We start from the raw sequence: 19,014 nt of genomic DNA, 5'->3' as shown, positions 1-19,014 counted from the left end.
AGGGCAGGCAGGGTCCAAGGCGGTTCCAGTTCTGTGCCCCTGGTGCCCCAGGACTTCGCGGGCATCAATAAATACTGGTTGGGCGAGCACAATAGTAGTAGGAGGACAGTCAATTCTCCCAAGTGCCCAGAGAGCATCTCCCATTGCGATGGCCTCCGGAGCCCGGAAGAAAGCAGGAGAGCGGTGAGGAGCAAGGTACGTGGCTGGGCAGGGCCGAAGTGCGGGCTGGGGCGGAGGGCAGAGGGCTCAAGGCTCAGTCGGGCCGGGCCACCCTCCTCGTGACTCCTCCTCCCCCCTCCACAGCTCCGAGTCAGGTGATTCCGGGCACGTGACGGGCACCACCTACCTTGCTGCTCCCGAGTGACAGCTCGGGCGGCCAATGAGGGGCCGGGCCCGGGCGCCGAGCCTATGAGAGCCGGGCTCCGGGGGGCGGGCCGCATGGCGGTGGCGGCTGCCGGGGGCGGTGGCGGCGGCGGCCTGGGGAGGCGGCGGCCTGGCTCGGCCTGGCGTGGCCTGTCAGGGCGCGGGCGGCGGCGGCTCCAGCACCATGTCCCTGCAGTACGGGGCGGAGGAGACGCCCCTCGCCGGCAGTTACGGCCCGGCGGACTCGTTCCCAAAGGACTTCGGCTACGGCGTGGAGGAGGAAGAAGAGGAGGCGGCAGCGGCGGGCGGCGGGGTTGGGGCGGGGGCCGGCGGAGGCTGTGGCCCGGGGGGCGCTGACAGCTCCAAGCCTAGGATTCTGCTCATGGGGCTCAGGCGCAGCGGCAAGTCCTCCATCCAGAAGGTGAGTGGGGCCTCGTCGGCCCCTGCGCCCCTCCCCCTCCCTCCTCTACCCGGGGGCGCGGGTGGCTGCCGGGGGGGAGGCCCCGAGGAGGGCGGCGGCCGGGGTGGCCGGCCGGGCTGTCCCAGCGCGCTTTCTCTTTTCCTCCGGGGAGCAGAGCCCGGGCGCGGCCCTCGCCGGGACCCCGATCTTGGAGTCCACGCCCAGGTCAGCCGAGGCCGACTGGGTCCCCGCGCTCCCCGAGTGGCCGGAGCGAGGCAGGTGCCCGTGGCACCGCCCGGGACCTCGCCTCCTGGGACCCAGCCCCTGTACCATTCACGAAACTGAGACTTGTTCCCCGGTTCTAACTTGGAGAACTTCCCACACTCCGTCCCCGGACCCGGTTGTGTTTGTGCCTCTAACTTCAGGTGATCTGAGTTTTCAGGGCTTCCCAGGTGAGCCCCAGGGAGCAGCGTCAGAAAGAGTAGTGACTCTTTGGCCTTTGTAATGCTTGCTCTTGTTACTAGTACGAAGGAGACTTCACTGTGACATTTGTGGGATTTGGGGGCTGTTCTTCCACCTGTTTTAGTACTTGTGGCCCGGTGAGTTTAATTACTAGTTATTTTCCCCCGTTTGTGTGTGGCTACAAAAATTTTGAGACCTGGAGAATATTTGCAGACCTTTGTCAGTCCATGTGCTTTCACTTGGGCAATGTCGGGAACGGATGGAGGATTCCTCACTTTTTAATAAGGGGGAAATAGAGGCAGGGTTGACCTCCTTCATCAGCCATGGCTCTTACACACAAAGTGAGCTGGCGATAAAATGCTAGGTACCTGACCTTTTGCCCTTTCCACTCTGTTGCAGAGGTCTCTCCAAAATAAATCTCTGCATGATATTCTGTAGACATGATGTTTTTAAAAAGTAACCTTCTTCCACATGTAATGGATTACTGTGTTTTATTTATCTTTTACCTTTACAGCAAAATCTGAGTACATCTATGGTAGGTTTTTAGCAAACTAATTTTAATTCTTTTCACTTGTTACTCACTATCTAAGCCTTGGGAGTAACTATCCATTTTCCTCATGTAGAAGTAACAGAGAGGCAAATTAGTTTTGTGTTAGAATTGTATAGATTGTGATAATTTTGATTCTTAACAATTGCCTTTACCATTTCTTTGGGAGCTGTCTTTTCCCTGTCAACTCCCATTCTTTCCCCTCCTCCCTCAATATGTCACTTTCTGCTTGGTGTAATTTGCCTTTGTTTCATTTCTTCCACACGACTGCAAACCTATTGAGGGCAGGGTCCAGTCAGTTTCATTTCTGATTATTTTTCAGAGCCTGATGTGGGCATTCCAGTAAGTTTTCAGTGAACAAAACTGCTTAAACTTTAGCTATAAGTTTTCATAATCTTAAAGCAGATTTTGGCAGAATTGATAGTTTTACAGAAAAAAAAATCAAACTGAAATGAGAGACATTGCTACTGCTAGTATTGAATACAGACAGAAAATAGCAGAAAAGTTTCAGCTTTTCTGGCGATTTGGTTTCAATAATTTGGTGTCTTCTGTTAGAAGTTAAAGGATAGTGGGTACCAGTGGATACACCATTCACTTTTTACCTCTTTTAAAATTTTTGCTATAGGATCAAGTTCTTTAAATTATGTTAATTCAGGGTGGAGTTCTGTATTTTAAATAAAAAGTGGAGTAGTTATTAAATTGTTTTCTTTCTTTTGACAGGTGGTGTTTCATAAAATGTCACCCAACGAGACCCTCTTTTTGGAAAGTACCAACAAGATTTACAAAGATGACATTTCAAATAGCTCCTTTGTGAATTTCCAAATATGGGATTTTCCTGGGCAAATGGACTTTTTCGACCCTACTTTTGACTACGAGATGATCTTCAGGGGAACAGGAGCTTTGATATATGTCATTGATGCACAGGTAGTTAGAAATGATAATGTTTACTTTTCTTCTTTGGTGACGGAAGATGTAGGAACAAAGGAAAGTTGTTTATTTGTCATGTGCTTCTTGCAGCTTATTTCTTTGCCAGTAGATTCCCTAACAGTGCGAGAGATGTACCTGCAGAGGTGCTTTGGGAACAGGCATGCCATTGTACAAGTACAGAATATCAGATGACTAGGAGATATGGTTTATATCCCTGAGTTCTAGTTAGTGAGCAGCGTTCCGTTTTTGTTAATAGTAGATATTGCTGTACTCTATTAACTGTTACAATAGTGATGTCACTCACTGAAAAGGTCTCATCAGTGCCCATAATATAAGGAGGAATGTGAGAACTGAGTCAGTAAATATTAAAGTGAATAGTTTCTTTAGTTGACCAAGTAGGGTTTAGCCCAAGGAGCACTTATTGAGGGCCTAGAATGTGGCGGGCACTCAGACTGATGGGACGTGTCTCCATCCTTAAGAATCTTACTTTTTCTAAGCTGAAGCATTAGTTAGGAATGCTTTCTGAGTGACAGGCTGTGTAATGGCTGCTTTCATATACATGACCTAATTAATGTCCTCACAAAACTGGGAGGTATGTACAGTAATTCTGATTTTATGGGTAAGTAAACTGAGATCACAGAGTTTAAGCCACCTGCTTAAAGTCACACATCTAATAAATGGCAGAGCTGGGATTACTTTAAAAATTCTGTTGGGAAGAAGTGTCCATTTCCCATTTCCTTTCCTTATATTATCAGTGTTAAAAATTACAAGCATTAACTTGGTAGTTGAATTCTTTATCTTGAGCGATTGAAGATCTGTTTAGTGGTATAAGTTAATGTATTTGGATGTTTGAATATTTATGAATAATTGGGATAATATATTTTCTGTGGTTGGGGAAAGAGGTAGTTTGAGGCTTTCTTAAGATTTCTTTTTAAAAAATATTTTGTTCTGACTTACAGGATGACTACATGGAGGCTTTAACAAGACTTCACATTACTGTTTCTAAAGCCTACAAAGTTAACCCAGACATGAATTTTGAGGTTTTTATTCACAAAGTTGATGGTCTGTCTGATGATCACAAAATAGAAACACAGAGGGACATTCATCAAAGGGCCAATGATGACCTTGCAGATGCTGGGCTAGAAAAACTCCACCTTAGGTAACAACCTGTGTGTTTGATATGAGAGCCCTGGAAAGTGTGTAAATGTATTCCCATCTCTGTCATTACAAACACGTAGCTCTCTGTTACTGGTATACCCTTCCCAAATCCGTAATGTTTTTGATCTCTTTGTTGTTGAATTCAAGCAGGTTTGGGAGCCTGATGTTATGAGAAGTTACTTTCCTCCTTTTTTGCATTTTCCCAGAGGTGGAAGTCATGTGAAGTGTGTTTCTGTAGGTGTGTTTACAAATTCATCTCAAGAGACTGGAGTCAGGCTGTTTCCTCATGGCATAAGTCTGCTTTGGGGCTCCCCTCTCTTAGTTTCATTATTATTATTATTATTTTTTCCTTTTTGCCTCAGTTCAAGGAATCTCTGTCGCATTTGTTGTAAAAGTGTAGCTTGAGCTTTCACAGTATCTGTTTCAGTAGGAAGAGCTTTTTAAAGAGGGTACACTTTAATGTCTGGACTCTAATGTATCTTGTTTATGTTTTTTAAAACACTTACGCTTTTATGAATCTCTAAAAATTGGGTTAAGTGAGTGTATCTTATCATGTTTAAAGAACTCTCAAGTTTAAAGAACTGCCGATTCATAATTAAATATTAAGAAATTATTAAAGAACATCTACTAGATAGGATTGATGATTTGTGTACTTGTGCTCTGAAAGTGTATAAGAGATATTTCCTACATCTTATTTATTTATTTTTTTTATGGTTTAGGTAGAAATGACTAATAAAAAGTACCCAAGAAAATGTTCTTTTGATGATATAAACAGCTTAAAGGGGAAGCAGGCGAGAGACAAACCATAGCTATTTCCTTATCCCTGGTCTGTTATAATGACTTCTCTATAGGCTCAAGCCAACCCCCATTTTTCAACCCCTAATATTCTCTAGGGCCTCTGGCTCCAAGATCTTTCTGTTATTCTCCTAGGAAACCACATAGAAAAGTCTCATTGACCTCTAGCCTGGATTAAAATATGTGCAAGTAATTCAGGCTTTAAAAAAATTCAGCAGTATTTGTAGGAGAAAGTGAAAGTATCTTCCCATAAAATTCTTCAATCTTATTCTTCCACCATGAATGATGGATTTGAAGCCACGATTGTCCTGTGTTCTCCAGTGCCCATGGGAACCCTTCCGATCCTCTTAACACCATGTCTGTGTCCCTTTCCAGGGCACCCCACCTCATTGGTACGCACCATCCCTTTTTCCAGTTCTCTGTGGGGCCCTAGGCCTTGTTAACAGCATTAAGTTTTATTAGTAACTAGCAGGCCTATGGATGAGGCTGTATTTGATTTCCAATTTCCAGAAACTTAGCTTACTATGAAATGCCCTGTGGCTTGGAGGTTCTTCCCTGTCCCCATCCACCTCCAAGCCTCATAGTTCCTGCAGGACCTTCTCACATTGCCAAAATATTCCTTTGACCCTAGTGCCTGTGGGGGGATCATCTTGGTCTCACCTGTGCCACTGTTCTAACATCTAGATTAGAGCCCCATCTAGGTTAGCTTCTTAGGTGAGCTCTTTGAAAGTATCTTTGAATCAGGTACAAAGTGTGATATAAACAGTTATGTGTCTCTGACTTTGTAATTTGTGTTTATAATTATATAATGGATACAACTTTATAACGAGGAGTGTATTTCCTGAGTGAAAAAGTAGGTACAATTGACCACACCGTTATTGTTAAAGGTCTCTCTCTCTCAAATATGTGTTTTGTTAAATCTACAAGTTTTACTTCACTGTGCATCCTCTTAGGCCTCCAGATAGCTGTTCCATTCTCTCTAGAGCCCCTGCTCTCATCCTCCTTAATATGTTATTTACATAAATCCTAAGCTCCAGTTTTATTCATTCATTTATTCACCAAATGTTTATGAGCACTCTTCAGGGTAGTGGGCCTGCAGCTGTGAGCAAGGCTGACAGAGTCTCTGTCCTCATGGAGCTTATATTCTGATGAATGAGACAGCTCAGAAGCACTTATAAATAAATGTGTAGTATAATTTTAAGTATTTACCAGTGCTGTGAAGAAAAACAAATTAGGGGAAAGGGGCTGAAAGTAATGAGTACAGGGGTACTGTTTTAGGTAGGGGGGTCAGGAAGGAACTTTCTGAAGCGGTAACATTTTAGTAGAGACCTGTATTGTATTCTTATTTAATAAATGTCACCTATCTCCTATGAGCTTTCTCTTGCTTTTATCTTGGTTTTTTGTCAGTTATGGGCTTAAGAAGCCAAGGTTTTTGGATCAGATTGCAAAGACTTAGGTGAACATTCAGGTTTCTGCATCTGAAAATGCTTCCCTGTGTACTGCCTCAATTGCCCTCTGTGTAAATGCAATGAAGGGATGGAGAGCTACAAGCCAGGTGGGGAAACTGCATTTGTCATCTTGCATGATGGGGATGGTACACAAGATAAAGAGGCTTTATTTGAAGTTACGGAAATCAAATGTTAAGAAACTTAAAATTTTATGTATCATGATAATTGTCACTGGACTTAAGATTTTTCAAATTAATCAAACTATGTTGTGTTTTTCAGCTTTTATTTGACTAGTATCTATGACCATTCAATATTTGAAGCCTTTAGTAAGGTGGTGCAGAAACTTATCCCACAACTACCGACCTTGGAAAATCTATTAAATATCTTTATATCAGTAAGTGAGCTATTTAATTCACTGTAGTTTCTGGTTCCGTTTTTGTTGAATATATTTCTGTTATCAAGTTCTCCAAAAAATGGCTGGAATTAGTCTGAATCAAGCTTAAGGACTAATAATACAATTAAGTGTAAAGTAAGTAATAAAAACATTTTAAAAATGGCTTGAGGGCTTCCCTGGTGGCGCAGTGGTTGAGAGTCCGCCTGCCGATGCAGGGGACACGGGTTCATGCCCCGGTCCGGGAGGATCCCACATGCCGCGGAGCGGCTGGGCCCGTGAGCCATGGCCGCTGAGCCTGCGCATCCGGAGCCTGTGCTCCGCAACGGGAGAGGCCACAACAGTGAGAGGCCTGCGTACCGTAAAAAAAAAAAAAAAAAAAAAAAAAGGCTTGAGTTATTTTCTGAATTTTTTCCTTCATACTCACTTTTTCTTGTTTTAAAATGCCCTGATGAAAAATTTTCTCATGCTTTCTGAATTAATATCTTCATGGTATCTATTTCCTGAAGGAAAAGTAGAAAGTAGGGTAGACTGGGTTTTGGGAATTGGACTTAATCTCTGCCTTATTGGAGGTCACATTGAAAAATTGATCCTTTCCTTGCTAACTATAATCTGTGTCATATTTCACATTACTTATTTTGAGGATTCAGCTTAATAAAAAAGGATATTCTTCCAATAAATTTAGCATTCAGCCACTATATTTCCCAAACATTTCTTTGAAGGACTCAATGTGTAGTGATCCCCAATTCTTTGGGCTTTTTGGGTTATGCTAGATGTTGACGTGAAACATTCTTTTATGGTTTGCTAATTGCCACATCAAGCCTTTCTGGTAGCAAGGTCATTTGAAGCAGAGATTGATTATTGCCACAAAAAGGATTATTGAAAATGTAGCATGGCTTGATTTTTGGAGAATTTTTTGGGTGTGTGTGTGGCGTCTTAGGAAATAATTCATTTAAGTAAAGAGGATGAAGAAAAAACAAATTTGACTGGTGCGATTATGTCAGTAACTCAGAGCAGAGAAATAATTCCACTTTTATTCTCTGGATAAGAGAAGTGTCTCCTAAGCAAGTACTATTTGCTCTTTTGGTTTTAGGCTGTAAATTAAAAATGCTCTTGGATGTTAATCAGTGGTTCAAGATCTTTGATAAGTTTACAAATGTGATTCTTAAAAAAAAAATGAACACTCAACTTTGTTTTTTCAAGAATTCAGGTATTGAAAAAGCTTTTCTCTTCGATGTTGTCAGCAAAATCTACATTGCAACAGACAGTTCTCCTGTGGATATGCAGTCGTATGAACTTTGCTGTGACATGATTGATGTTGTAATTGATGTGTCTTGTATATATGGGTAAGTTGTATATATATATTTCTGCAAGATCTCAGATACGGGGAAGACTACCAGCTTGATTTGTCAGGGGGATTAATTTCTGAGGCGTCTAGCAAGTACTGTATGAAGTAGAATTGTTCTGACCATAGTGCTTCAATTTGGAGCATGATTTCTGCGTGGGTGGGCTGCTGGGTCTTACTCCTTCGGAATAGGTGGGTCAGAGCGGTGTGACTAGTGCCAGACTTACTATCACTGAAAGTTTCACCCGCTATTATTTGGGGGCTTTGTACTGTGTCTTCTCACTACTGCGACTTAGCTGGATCAATAAATAAGATTAATTTATTTAAAACACTCTGAATAACAAAGTATGTACTGGTTCCTAATTTAATCTCAGGTTTTGTGGAACTGAGGGATCCTTAATCTTTCAGAGAGCTCAGAAACAAGGAAATCAGAATTCTGGATGTCAGAAGAACTTATAAACATTTGACCTATACATCTAAGTTTCCAAAATAAGTCTCTAAAATATAAACTCTTGTTTTATGCATATTTACCACACTCTATACAGAAATTTGTAAAAGCTGGCAAAGAAGTGATTTTGTAGAATAACCCAGAGGACAAGTGAAAACTTTGGTGAATTTACTGGTGTTTCGAAAGCCAGTAACCTCTGCAGCGTCTAATAGCCCTGATTCATCTCATGTATTAATATCAGTCCTCAGAATGCACTTTCTCGATGCTCTGACACTACCTTTGCTTTCTGATACCTGTGTCCTTTATCTGTTGTTCCTCTCTGCTCCACCTAGTCTAAATTCCTCTTTCATCTCTCTGTCCCTACCCTTTACCTTGCTCTCTCCGCCTAACTTGTCAGTGTCTTTGTCCAGCTGCCTCTGGGTAGGAGAATGCATTTGTGTTACCTCTTCTTTACCTGTCTATTCTTGTCTTGCATTCCTGTCTCTTTTTCAGTTTTGTGATTATATGCTCTCCTTTGTTTTTATTCTTTCCACAGTGAAAATGAGATTTTGTCCATAGGTTATGCAGAAAAGTTTCATGTTCCTATTCCTAATTTTAAAAATAGATGAAATAGAAAATTCGCTTTTTCTTTAAAACAAATCAAATTTTCATAAGCCAATTTTTATAATTAAAAAATCAAATTTAGTTATAAAGTTTATTTTCAGTATAAGGTACACTGTAAACTACATTATATATGATAAAGTACATTATAAAAAAGAAGAGAAATAGCCATTACTTTGTTATTAACACAAGTGTGCAATTTGGTATGCTTTATTGAAGTTCAGTTTGCTGCTTATTTGATTTTTTTTTTTTTTTTTTTTTTGGCTGCATTGGGTTTTCATTGCTGCTTGCAGGCTTCTGTTTGTTGCAGTGCGCGGGCTTCTCATTGCGGTGGCTTCTCTTGTTGCGGAGCACGGGCTCTAGGTACACAGGCTTCAGTAGTTGTGGCACGCGGGCTCTAGAGTGCAGGCTCAGTAGTTGTGGCGCCCAGGCTTAGTTGCTCTGTGGCATGTGGGATCTTTCTGGACCAGGAATCGAACCTGTGTCCCCTGCATTGGCAGGCAGATTCTTAACCACTGTGCCACCAGGAAGTCCTGCTTACTTGACTCTTGATTTATGTTTTTTGAATGGGACCGTATTTATTTATTTTAGTTTTTGTATTTACTCCTTTTTCACTGATGGCAGTTTTCATATTTCAGGTCCTTCTTTATTTGTAGAGGGTGCCAGCACCAATTAGTGTGAGGGAAGATTGGAAACCTGCTGTGTTCCATGCATCCTAGGTGAACAAGGTGATGTGAGCACATGGAATGAATATTGCAGCATGGGCTGCGCACCCATAGCTAACTAAACACAGCTTCTGTTCCAATAAGGGCGAGCGGGCATTCTCCTTTCTCAAAAGACGTTCAGGAAACTGGGTGGAAACCCTTATTGTTGTGCAAATGTGACAAAATGCTGAGTTGGGAAACCTCTACTGGATGATACTTTGTTTTAAAACAGGTTAAAGGAAGATGGAAGTGGAAGTGCTTACGACAAAGAATCTATGGCCATCATCAAGCTGAATAACACAACGGTCCTGTATTTAAAGGAGGTGACTAAATTTTTGGCACTGGTCTGCATCCTTAGGGAAGAGAGTTTTGAACGAAAAGGTAATGCATTTTAAAAAGATTTCTTTAAGTTCTTTGTCATAATTTCTTAGGTTCTTGAAAGCAAGAAAAAACAATATTGCAGTGTTAGAGGATTTACCAGCTCAAACTACTTTTGTGCCCTCCCGTCCACATACAGTGCAGACTTTCTCCTGCCTTCTTTTGGTCTTCTATTCTAAATCAAGTTTTTTATTCTAGCCTCTCTCATTTTACCTCCTTCCATTACCTGTCTACTGCCTACGGTTTGGCTTCCACCTGAACCAGTCTGCTGAGGCTGTTTGAGAGGTTACTAGGTCTCCTTCTTGCTGCGTTCAGTGGCCTTTTCTCATTCTGTGGCCTCTTCAGCCTTCTGAAGCATGTGACCCTGTCAGTCCCTCCTCCCTCAAGCTTTCTTCTCTCTGCTTCCCTAAAGCAGAACTCTCCAGGTTCTTCTATGTGTTTGTTTCTCTGACCACTTGTCCTGTTTCTACTGTTCTTCTTTTTGAGTGTTCTTCAGAGCCAGGTCTCCTGCCCACTTCTTCACTTAATTCTCCTGGTCAGTGCATCTAATCCATGCCTTCCGTTAATCTTCTCTGTGTAGTTGATTGAAAAATTCACCTCTCCAACTCTGGCTTGGGCCTGTGTTTCCATCCTGTGTTTGGAGCTATTAGTAAGACATCTTCACTTAAATATTTTATCTTGTCCATGGTGTCAAAAACTGATGAATATTTTCCCCTTTTTTTCATGACCATCCCGGCTGCTCTACTTCTGTTACTCGTTATGCCATTTTTCTGGTGTCCAAGCTTAGCTATGTGCAGTCAGGTAATCGTATGGTGTAATTGCCCATGAGGCTCTTGCAGATCATCTCACAGAGAGCATTCTGTGTTTTCCTTTTTCCATTCTTTTCCTGTGTTTACATTCAGTTTTCACCAAATCTTACCATTTGTTTCTTGGAACTGTTTCTCGGGTGTCCTTTCCATTTCCACTGTTGGTGACTCCAATCCAGGTCCTCATTCCTCCAGCCTGTGGTGCTGCATTCAACATACATATTAAGGGCTCAGCATGTATCATCTTTTATTCTAAAGGCAGACTAGATTTCAGAAAATTCCTTTTATCATGTTATTTAACTACTCAAGGATCTATAGTAACTCTCTGTTATTCACTGCAACAAGTCCCTGCTCTTCTGCCTGGGTTTGTGATATTAATTAATATTGAATGAATTAATGTTATTTCACTGATATTACTGAAATATTTTAGATATACAAAGTGTTTTGGGTACAACAAAAATGTGACTATTCACCTTTGAGCTTAAGAACTGAAACATGACAAATACATATTTGTCCTCTGTGTGTTTCTCAGTTGAAACCCCCCTCTTGCACTCTGTTGAATGTAGTGTTTTCTTTTTCCTGTGCATGATTTAGTCTTTCACTTCATATCTATCCTTAAACAATATAGGGTATTGTGTATCTTTGTGTAAATGATGTCCAAAGGTAAGTTGTCTTCTGCAACTTGCTTGTTTCTTTTCATTCAAGATTGTTTTTGAGATTTATCTGTATCGATAGATGTAGCTCCAGTTCGTTCATTCAGTTGTCACTGCCACACAGTAGTCTATGGATTGCATATACCACAATTTATATTCTTCTTGCTGGACATGTAGATGATTTTTAAGATTACAGATAGTTTTGCAAGTAATGCTCATGAACAAGTTTGCCTTTGCACATATGGAGAATTTCTCAAGAGTAATAAGTATTTAGGAGTGAAATTTAAAGAGGACATAGGTCTTCAGCTTTATTAGGCATTATTGAATTGCTCTCCAAAGTGGCTTTATTTTCACCCCAGACAGTGCTATGTGGGAGTTCTTGTCACTTCATGTCCTTGATAATGTTTGATATTGTTAGACTGTTTAGTTATTGTCAGTCTGGTAGGTGTGAAATGGTACCTCATTTGGCTCTTGTTTTTATTTCTTTAATTATGGGTTAGAGCAAGCATCTTTTTCACTGCAGGTACCCTTTTATGTCTGTTCAGGTGTCTTCTCTGGTAATTTATCTGTTCATATACTTTTATCTTTTTTGTACTGTGCCTTTTTTGTACTTCTTAGGAGTTCTTTATTTTTCTCCATTCTAATCTTTAAAAATTTTTAAAACTTTTGGTTATGGAAATTTTCAAATATACACAAAAGTAGACTAGCACAGTGATTCCATGTACCCATCTCCCTGCTTTCACAGTCATCAAGACATGGTCAGTCTTATTTGCTGTGTATCCTCCTCACAACTAAATTATTATCTTTTGCTCTTTTGTTGTGGAAACTGTCAAACACAAAAAAGTAGAGAAAATAATGTGAGGAACCCCTTTTTATCTATCACCCAGATTCAACAGTTATCAGAATCATAGCCATTCTTATTTGCTTGCTATACCTTTTTCCCTACTGGGTCATTTTGAAGCAAGTCTCTAACATCAAATCATTTTGTCTATACAGATGTCAGCAGGTGTCTGTAAGAGGCAGTGCGCTTTGTAAAGCATGGCAGTGTTACCATCAGTAGATGTGTAAAAAAAAAAAAAGAAAACTTGACAGTGATTTCATAATATCATCACATATCCAGCCAGTGTTCACATTTCCTTGATTGTCAGTTTAATTTTACCATTTGCATAGAAGTCAGTTTTAATGTAGTTGAACTTACTAAAACTTTTATTTTTTCCTGAATCTGAAGGACCTCTGTAATTTGACTCTAACCTGCTTATTCAGACTCCATTCCCAGTACTTCTCCCCAAATTTCTCTACCCCTATCTCCAGCCAGACCAGTTTCTTTCCTGTTGTCCACCTGTGTGCTGTGTTTCCTCACTGCCGGCTCCCTGCTGTGGTCTTGTGATTCTGCCCTCCTTTCCTGCCTGATTAAATCCTGCTCGTATCCTCAGAGCTCTGCCTCACACCTGAAGCTTTCATTGCTGCTCTTGCCCTGCACTTGGCTCTCCCACCTTTGGACTTCTTTCCCAGTAGTCATTTTAACATCAGATTGTTGTGATTTCTTTCTCGTGTGCTGTCTTTACGTCCCAGTATCCTCGAGGACATAAGTCCTCTCTTTCTGCTCTGCCCTTCTCAGCACTGGCTTCTATTCTCAAGTTCTCCTTGTGATCTGGAATGGCTCCTGGAGCTCCAGCAATCTTATCCATATTCTGGACGTTAAGGAGGAATGGGGAGGAATAGGGAAGTCTTCCTTTTAAGGAGACTTCACAGAAGTCTCACACACTTGTATTTATCTCAGTGGCCAGAATTGGCCATATGTCCGTACGTACCTGTAGGGAGCCCTTTGTTTGACCGAAATCTTATTTGGAAGCCAGTTCATAAAGCAGATGAGGATGGAGCTGCCTTACCTCCCGTATAGGGGAAGCAGGCTTCCTGAGGCTCTGCCTGATGCGCCTCTCTGACACCTCCCAACCCCATGGCTCTATTGAGCAGTTTGCAAAACTGTTCCAACTGTTTCCTTCAGCTTTTCTTTGGCTGCCTCAGAGACTTGTAAAAGGAAAATCTTGATAAATCAAAAAGTATTTTACTTTCACTTTAGATTTCATTGTAAATTTTCTTAGCAAATTTGTCTTCCTGATTGCTTTTTTATTTACCCTGGTCACTTCCAGGCCCTAGAGGTAACCGATGTTAACACTTGGGCATACGCTTCATCATGTTGCCAGTGTGAAGAATTCCTCAATTGGATATATGTTTTTAAATACATATCAATTATTTTTTTCCATCACCAAATGTTTCCTAGTAGATAGTCTCCCAGTTGACATTCAGGAGGCCTGATCTCCTTTTTCTCTCCTGCAGGTTTAATAGACTACAACTTCCATTGTTTCCGAAAAGCTATTCATGAGGTTTTTGAGGTGGGTGTGACTTCTCACAGGAGCTGTGGTCACCAGACCAGTGCCCCCAGCCTGAAAGCGTTGACACACAACGGCACGCCGCGAAATGCCATCTAGCCTGAATGCCAGTGGTCGGGGTCTGTGCCAGCTTATTCTTCACTCCAGGGTCAGATGCCATGTGCTACAGGACATGGAAGTTGCCGCTTGTGGGAGTCTGGTGCCTGTTGCACTAGAGACAAGGGGTAGAGTTTCTCATTTGGATGAAAACCCCTTCAACCAGTGGTGTGCAACTGAAGCTACTATTTCTTTTTTTAAAAAAAAATGGCAAAAAAGAATTCTATAGACCACAGACCTCAAGTGTCTTTCTCCTCTTGGGGGTCCTACTTTAAGTAGTTGGGATATTTTGGACCTGGAGATAACATCACTTACCCATCCTTACCAGAGAATGTTGCTGTCAATTACCAGTTGAAAATAATAGAAAGAACTGAGTTTTTATATGCTTCGCTTAGATTTTCATTTGAGTAGTCTCTGAAAATCCTGCCTTGCTTAAATTCTAACACTGCCTCTCAGATTTCAATTTTGGACCTTGCACACCTCAGACCTTCTAAATGCATTTGCTTGCTAACTCAGAAGACACATGGTCTGACTGCAGCAAAGGACATTCCTGTATTTGTTTCTGAGGAAATGAGAAAATTTTATGCTGCATCAAGTCGAGAGCAAGGCTCAACAGTGGCCGCTGCATTAGTTCCCTTGGAAGTGTTGAAGAACAAACTTTAAAACAGAAGAAAATTTTTGCACCTGTGTTTTGGGTACCGGACATCTGGGTTCTTGCTCCCACGTTAGATAAATGATTCTGATCACTGTAACAAAGGGAATTAAAAAAAATTTGTTTTCCCCGCAATCTCCTCCTCTTAGGAGGGAAATGCATTGTCACTGAATTATGTAGCTCACTTTTCTTTAAACTTGATACCAGCCCCCACATTCCTTTTATTCTAAGCTATCGAGATCCTTTAAGAATTGCTGTTTTGTTGATCCTGAATGACCCTAAGGCGCTGGTGGACTGCCCACTGGGACTTGAAGAGAGCACATGGCACCACGGCGTGTCGTTAAACATACTTCGTCTTCAGTATTCTGACGCCAGGTGTCAACTGTGGTACTTTCTTCACCTAGGATATTAATTCATAATTGTTTCTTTTTGTTGAAGGTTGATACCCTTTTCCATTGACTTAAACTTACACGTTATTTTTACTCCACATGCCCAGTAGTCATATATTCCAAAGCCACTGGACCACTTGAGTACATAAGTGCCACTGTTTAATGAAATATGTATATTCAGGTCTGTAAACCTAACCGTGTGACTTGGAGTGCTTCCTGCAGACGATTCTGACTGTTGAGTATTTACATGGACCATGGTGATATCCAAAAAAAAAAAAAAAAGCTTTTATATTTATAGATTATTTCATTGAACTATATAAAATGGGTATCAATAAATGTATTTACTCCAGAATAAGTTTTTTATTTGCCTAAGGTAATAGAAGGTTGGGGTGATGGAACACTGGCTTGTCCCGCTCTGTCATCATCCATTTCTTCTTCTTTTGCTGCCTCATATGGTTAAACTGCCTTATGTTTCAAGACTTCAAGTTCTGTCCTGTTGCAGGAATTTCATGCCTTGTGTCCAGATAACCATCTCCTGGCCCGTTGCTGTTTAGGGTAGGAGGTCTAGGTAGAAATGGTGTTTCATAGCAACAGATCTCACTCATGGTGGGGAGTATCCAGGGCCTGGCATAATTGATGTATGATATCCAAACCAGGAAGCGGTTCAGGGGATGAGATGAGTAGAATACAGTATACAAAATTTGCACTGATTCCAGCTCATTTTTCATTTCTTCCAGTTTCTGAGATACTCATTATTGACCCTTCAATGTTAAGTTCTGCTTACATAGTTAGGTTGGGTCTCAACTGGTTGGAGTAAAGTATACATCAGTTTATAGAAAGGAGGGAAGTAGAGGTTGAAAGATCTTTAATTTCATGATTGGATTACTTTAATTTTAAAACAATTGGAAATCACAAAAATAGATTTAAAAAATACTATCTAATCCTGTATCCTTTTTGAAATTATGAGAACTGAAGTCCAGAGGAGTAAAGAACATTGTCTAGGGTAATAGGATGAACATATTAACTTAAACTCCAAATCAGGATACTGTTGAGAGTGGAAGGGATGCCATTAATAATTATGCCAGAGCAATGGGTGTAAACTACGCTGTTCTGGGTAAACCAGGGGGCAACCCAGTCATAGATCTAGTTAGTAGTGAAGTGGGGGCCTGTGCTGCAGACCTGGCAGCCCAGTGCTGCCTGCCTTCATCTCCAGCCTCAGGCTCCCATTGACTCAATGGAGATGATGCCTCAAGATGAGTGTACCATGGCATATAGGTGCCCAAGAAATATTTTTTCCTACTACTGTGGAAAATTACAAATTCAGGGAGTGGTTAAGGAGAACAGGTGAAAAGTGGTGGAATAGAAATAAAGTGAATGAAGAAAGGGGACAACTCAGGAAAAGGAAATGGAAAAATCAGAAAACTATCAAGGAGGGTTTGCCTGAAATGTTTTGCATCTCGATGGGTGTTTATCTTCAACTGGCTACCTCAGAGAGCTGGGAGAGATGGTGAAATAAAACCTTTTAAATCTTTTGCAGCAGGGTGTTTTGAGCTGTTCTACGTACCACTACCTCTCCTGTTCACACACATTCAAACATACACACATTCACACATGCCCGTGTGTACACACACAGACACGTATGTAATGATGTCCCAATACAGAATGTTCAAGGTATTTGGAATTGTATTAATTTACCTCCTACGTTTAGAGTTCTGTGTGTACACAGAGAAGCGATTTTAAAGATAAAATTATGATTGTCACAAGTTTAATGTGTGTGATTCGTGGGCTTTGTTAAGATCCTCTATCTGTCCTGTTTTGTTTTGCAAATGCTGAAAGCTCTTCCAGTTATATCCAGAAGAGGTTAATTAGTGGATATCATTATTGTTTTTCACCTAAGCTAGCAAAGTAACTTTAAACACGCCCCTTCTTTCCCCCAGAGACCCCGAAGGAACACAGTCTTCCAAGGGACTATAGGTGGCAGCTGGGCATAGCTGGAGTGTATTTCTGTTAATAGCATCTTCCTTGAACTGCTCCTACGGAGTTGGGAGTCCGGACGTGTAAAGCGCACGCGGGAGGGACATGAAGGGACGGCACCTACTACAGATTATTTCAGGTGGTTTCTGTGTGTATTACCTCATGTAATCTTCACAGCACCTGGTGAGGTAGGTCCTCTATTCTATTTGCAGATGGGGAAACAGGCCTGGAGAAGCCTAATAGTGAGTGGTGGAGCTAGAATTGGAATCCATGCAGTTTGATTCCAGAACCTGCATCCTTAAATCACCACTTGACCTTGCTTCCCTAGTAGGGAGGGAGGGGTTTACTCATGGGGTGTTTTGCAGAACATGAATTCTATAGTTAAACTTTGGAAACAGCATTCTGTAGTCTCTGCTTGGAGATTTACTATGTACAGTCAAATATTAAATTCTCTGAGAAGACCTGCAATAGAGAAATCTGTTTACCTTGGTTTATATCCCACGTTCCGAAGTTTGACTGTTTTAAGAAATGCCTATTTAAGCAGCATATAATAAATATACCAAAGGACACTTTACTGGAATATTTTCAGTGGGATTGGAAATAGGATTTTTATTCCATTTCCCAAGTGTCTTAATACAACCTTTAGTGGACTGGTGGTAAAATAAGAGGAAATTTTGTGTATTTTCACAATTGAGATTAGTAGCTCATGCTGTTCTTCAGCCTGGAATCTGCTTCCCTTGGCTTATAGAAATTCTGTTCATCCTACCAAGGTCAGCTTAAATGCCATATCTTCTACAAAAGCCCTCTAACCACTCCCCCTCCCCAGCACCTTGACGTGGGTGGGTCTGTTCTCTGCTCCCTTTCTTGGGTGACTTGCTCATCACCTGTCCTTATAGGTAGTGATGGGGAAAGCATATTTTCTACTCTGTAGCATTTCTCCAATATCCCGTATGTTGAAGAAAACCCGTGATCATTTAAATGTCCCTCACTGCAGATTTTTTTTTTTTTTTTTTTTGCGGTACTTGGGCCTCTCACTGTTGCGGCTTCTCCTGTTGCGGAGCACAGGCTCCGGACGCGCAGGCTCAGCGGACATGGCTCACGGGCCCAGCCGCTCCGCGGCATGTGGGATCTTCCCGGACCGAGGCACGAACCCGTGTCCCCTGCATCGGCAGGCGGACCCTCAACCACTGCGCCACCAGGGAAGTCCCCTCATTGCAGCTTTGATGTGAAGGCAGTGATGCTTTTCTTGTGTGGGCAGTAGCTTGTGTAGCTTTTTACCCGGTCCGGCTGCAGTGTCCATTTCCTTAGTGCTTGACCTCTAGGTGGCGGTGTTGTATTATTTAAACTCAAGCTTTCCGGCTCCTGCCCCTCGGCTCTGTTCTGAAAGTTTAAATTACCTGTATCACCTACGTGTACACTTAACTTAGAGATCCAAAGGATCGCTTAAGTTATTTCTCCTGAAATCATATTCAGTGATGACTTGAGACACTGTATTGGAAGTGAAGCTGTTTGTGATTTTCACTTTTTCTATTCATTATCAGCTTTTTAACAAGGGGTTGGATAGGATGAAGGTCATAACATTCTTTGTTTCATGGATTACGGGTTACAAGGGGGCTTTAAGAAGACCACACCATGCTCATGCCTATAGCAGGCAGAACAACTCGTTCCCTAAGCCATCTGCTGTAGATGTGTATGCTCTTAAAGACTCCCATGGAAGGAAATGCCACATACTTGAATGATAATATCTGCTTTCATCACTTTCTTTTGCCTCAGATGAGGTTTGTTGTCATTATTTCACACTTGAGAGCTAAAACACTGCAAAGGAAAGGCTTTAGCACATTATCCTTCCACAGACATATCATCTCTCCACAAGCCCCAGCTGTGACTTTGTTCTACAAAAACAAATTTTAATGTAAAAAGAACTAGATACATCAATGCATCTTCAGAACTGTTTAAAATGTAATTGAGAAAATTGCAAAAGGACAGTTACAATGAGGAACTGAGTGGAAGGAAACTAGTTCCCCCCTGACCCCTCCAAGTACCCGTTACTACCAACGTGTGTCTGGAAAAGTGCTGCAACTTCCACTG

At 41.5% G+C, this 19,014-nt stretch overlaps 1 protein-coding gene across 1 annotated transcript; it reads left to right on the top strand.

Moving 5' to 3' along the window:
- The first annotated feature begins 458 nt into the window (after positions 1-458).
- RRAGC (Ras related GTP binding C) lies at positions 459-15,307 on the top strand. Its single transcript, XM_082614559.1, has 7 exons — positions 459-784; positions 2,493-2,696; positions 3,659-3,858; positions 6,380-6,494; positions 7,695-7,837; positions 9,821-9,969; positions 13,763-15,307. Exons 1-7 carry the CDS (start codon positions 548-550, stop codon positions 13,912-13,914), a joined length of 1,200 nt encoding a protein of 399 aa, XP_082470685.1. The 5' UTR covers positions 459-547; the 3' UTR covers positions 13,915-15,307.
- Positions 15,308-19,014: the final 3,707 nt, after the last annotated feature.

This window comes from Mesoplodon mirus (genome assembly GCF_964341445.2).
Source record: "Mesoplodon mirus genome assembly, chromosome: 3".
Lineage (NCBI taxonomy): Eukaryota > Metazoa > Chordata > Mammalia > Artiodactyla > Ziphiidae > Mesoplodon > Mesoplodon mirus.
This window is presented reverse-complemented; position numbering and strand designations above follow the sequence as displayed.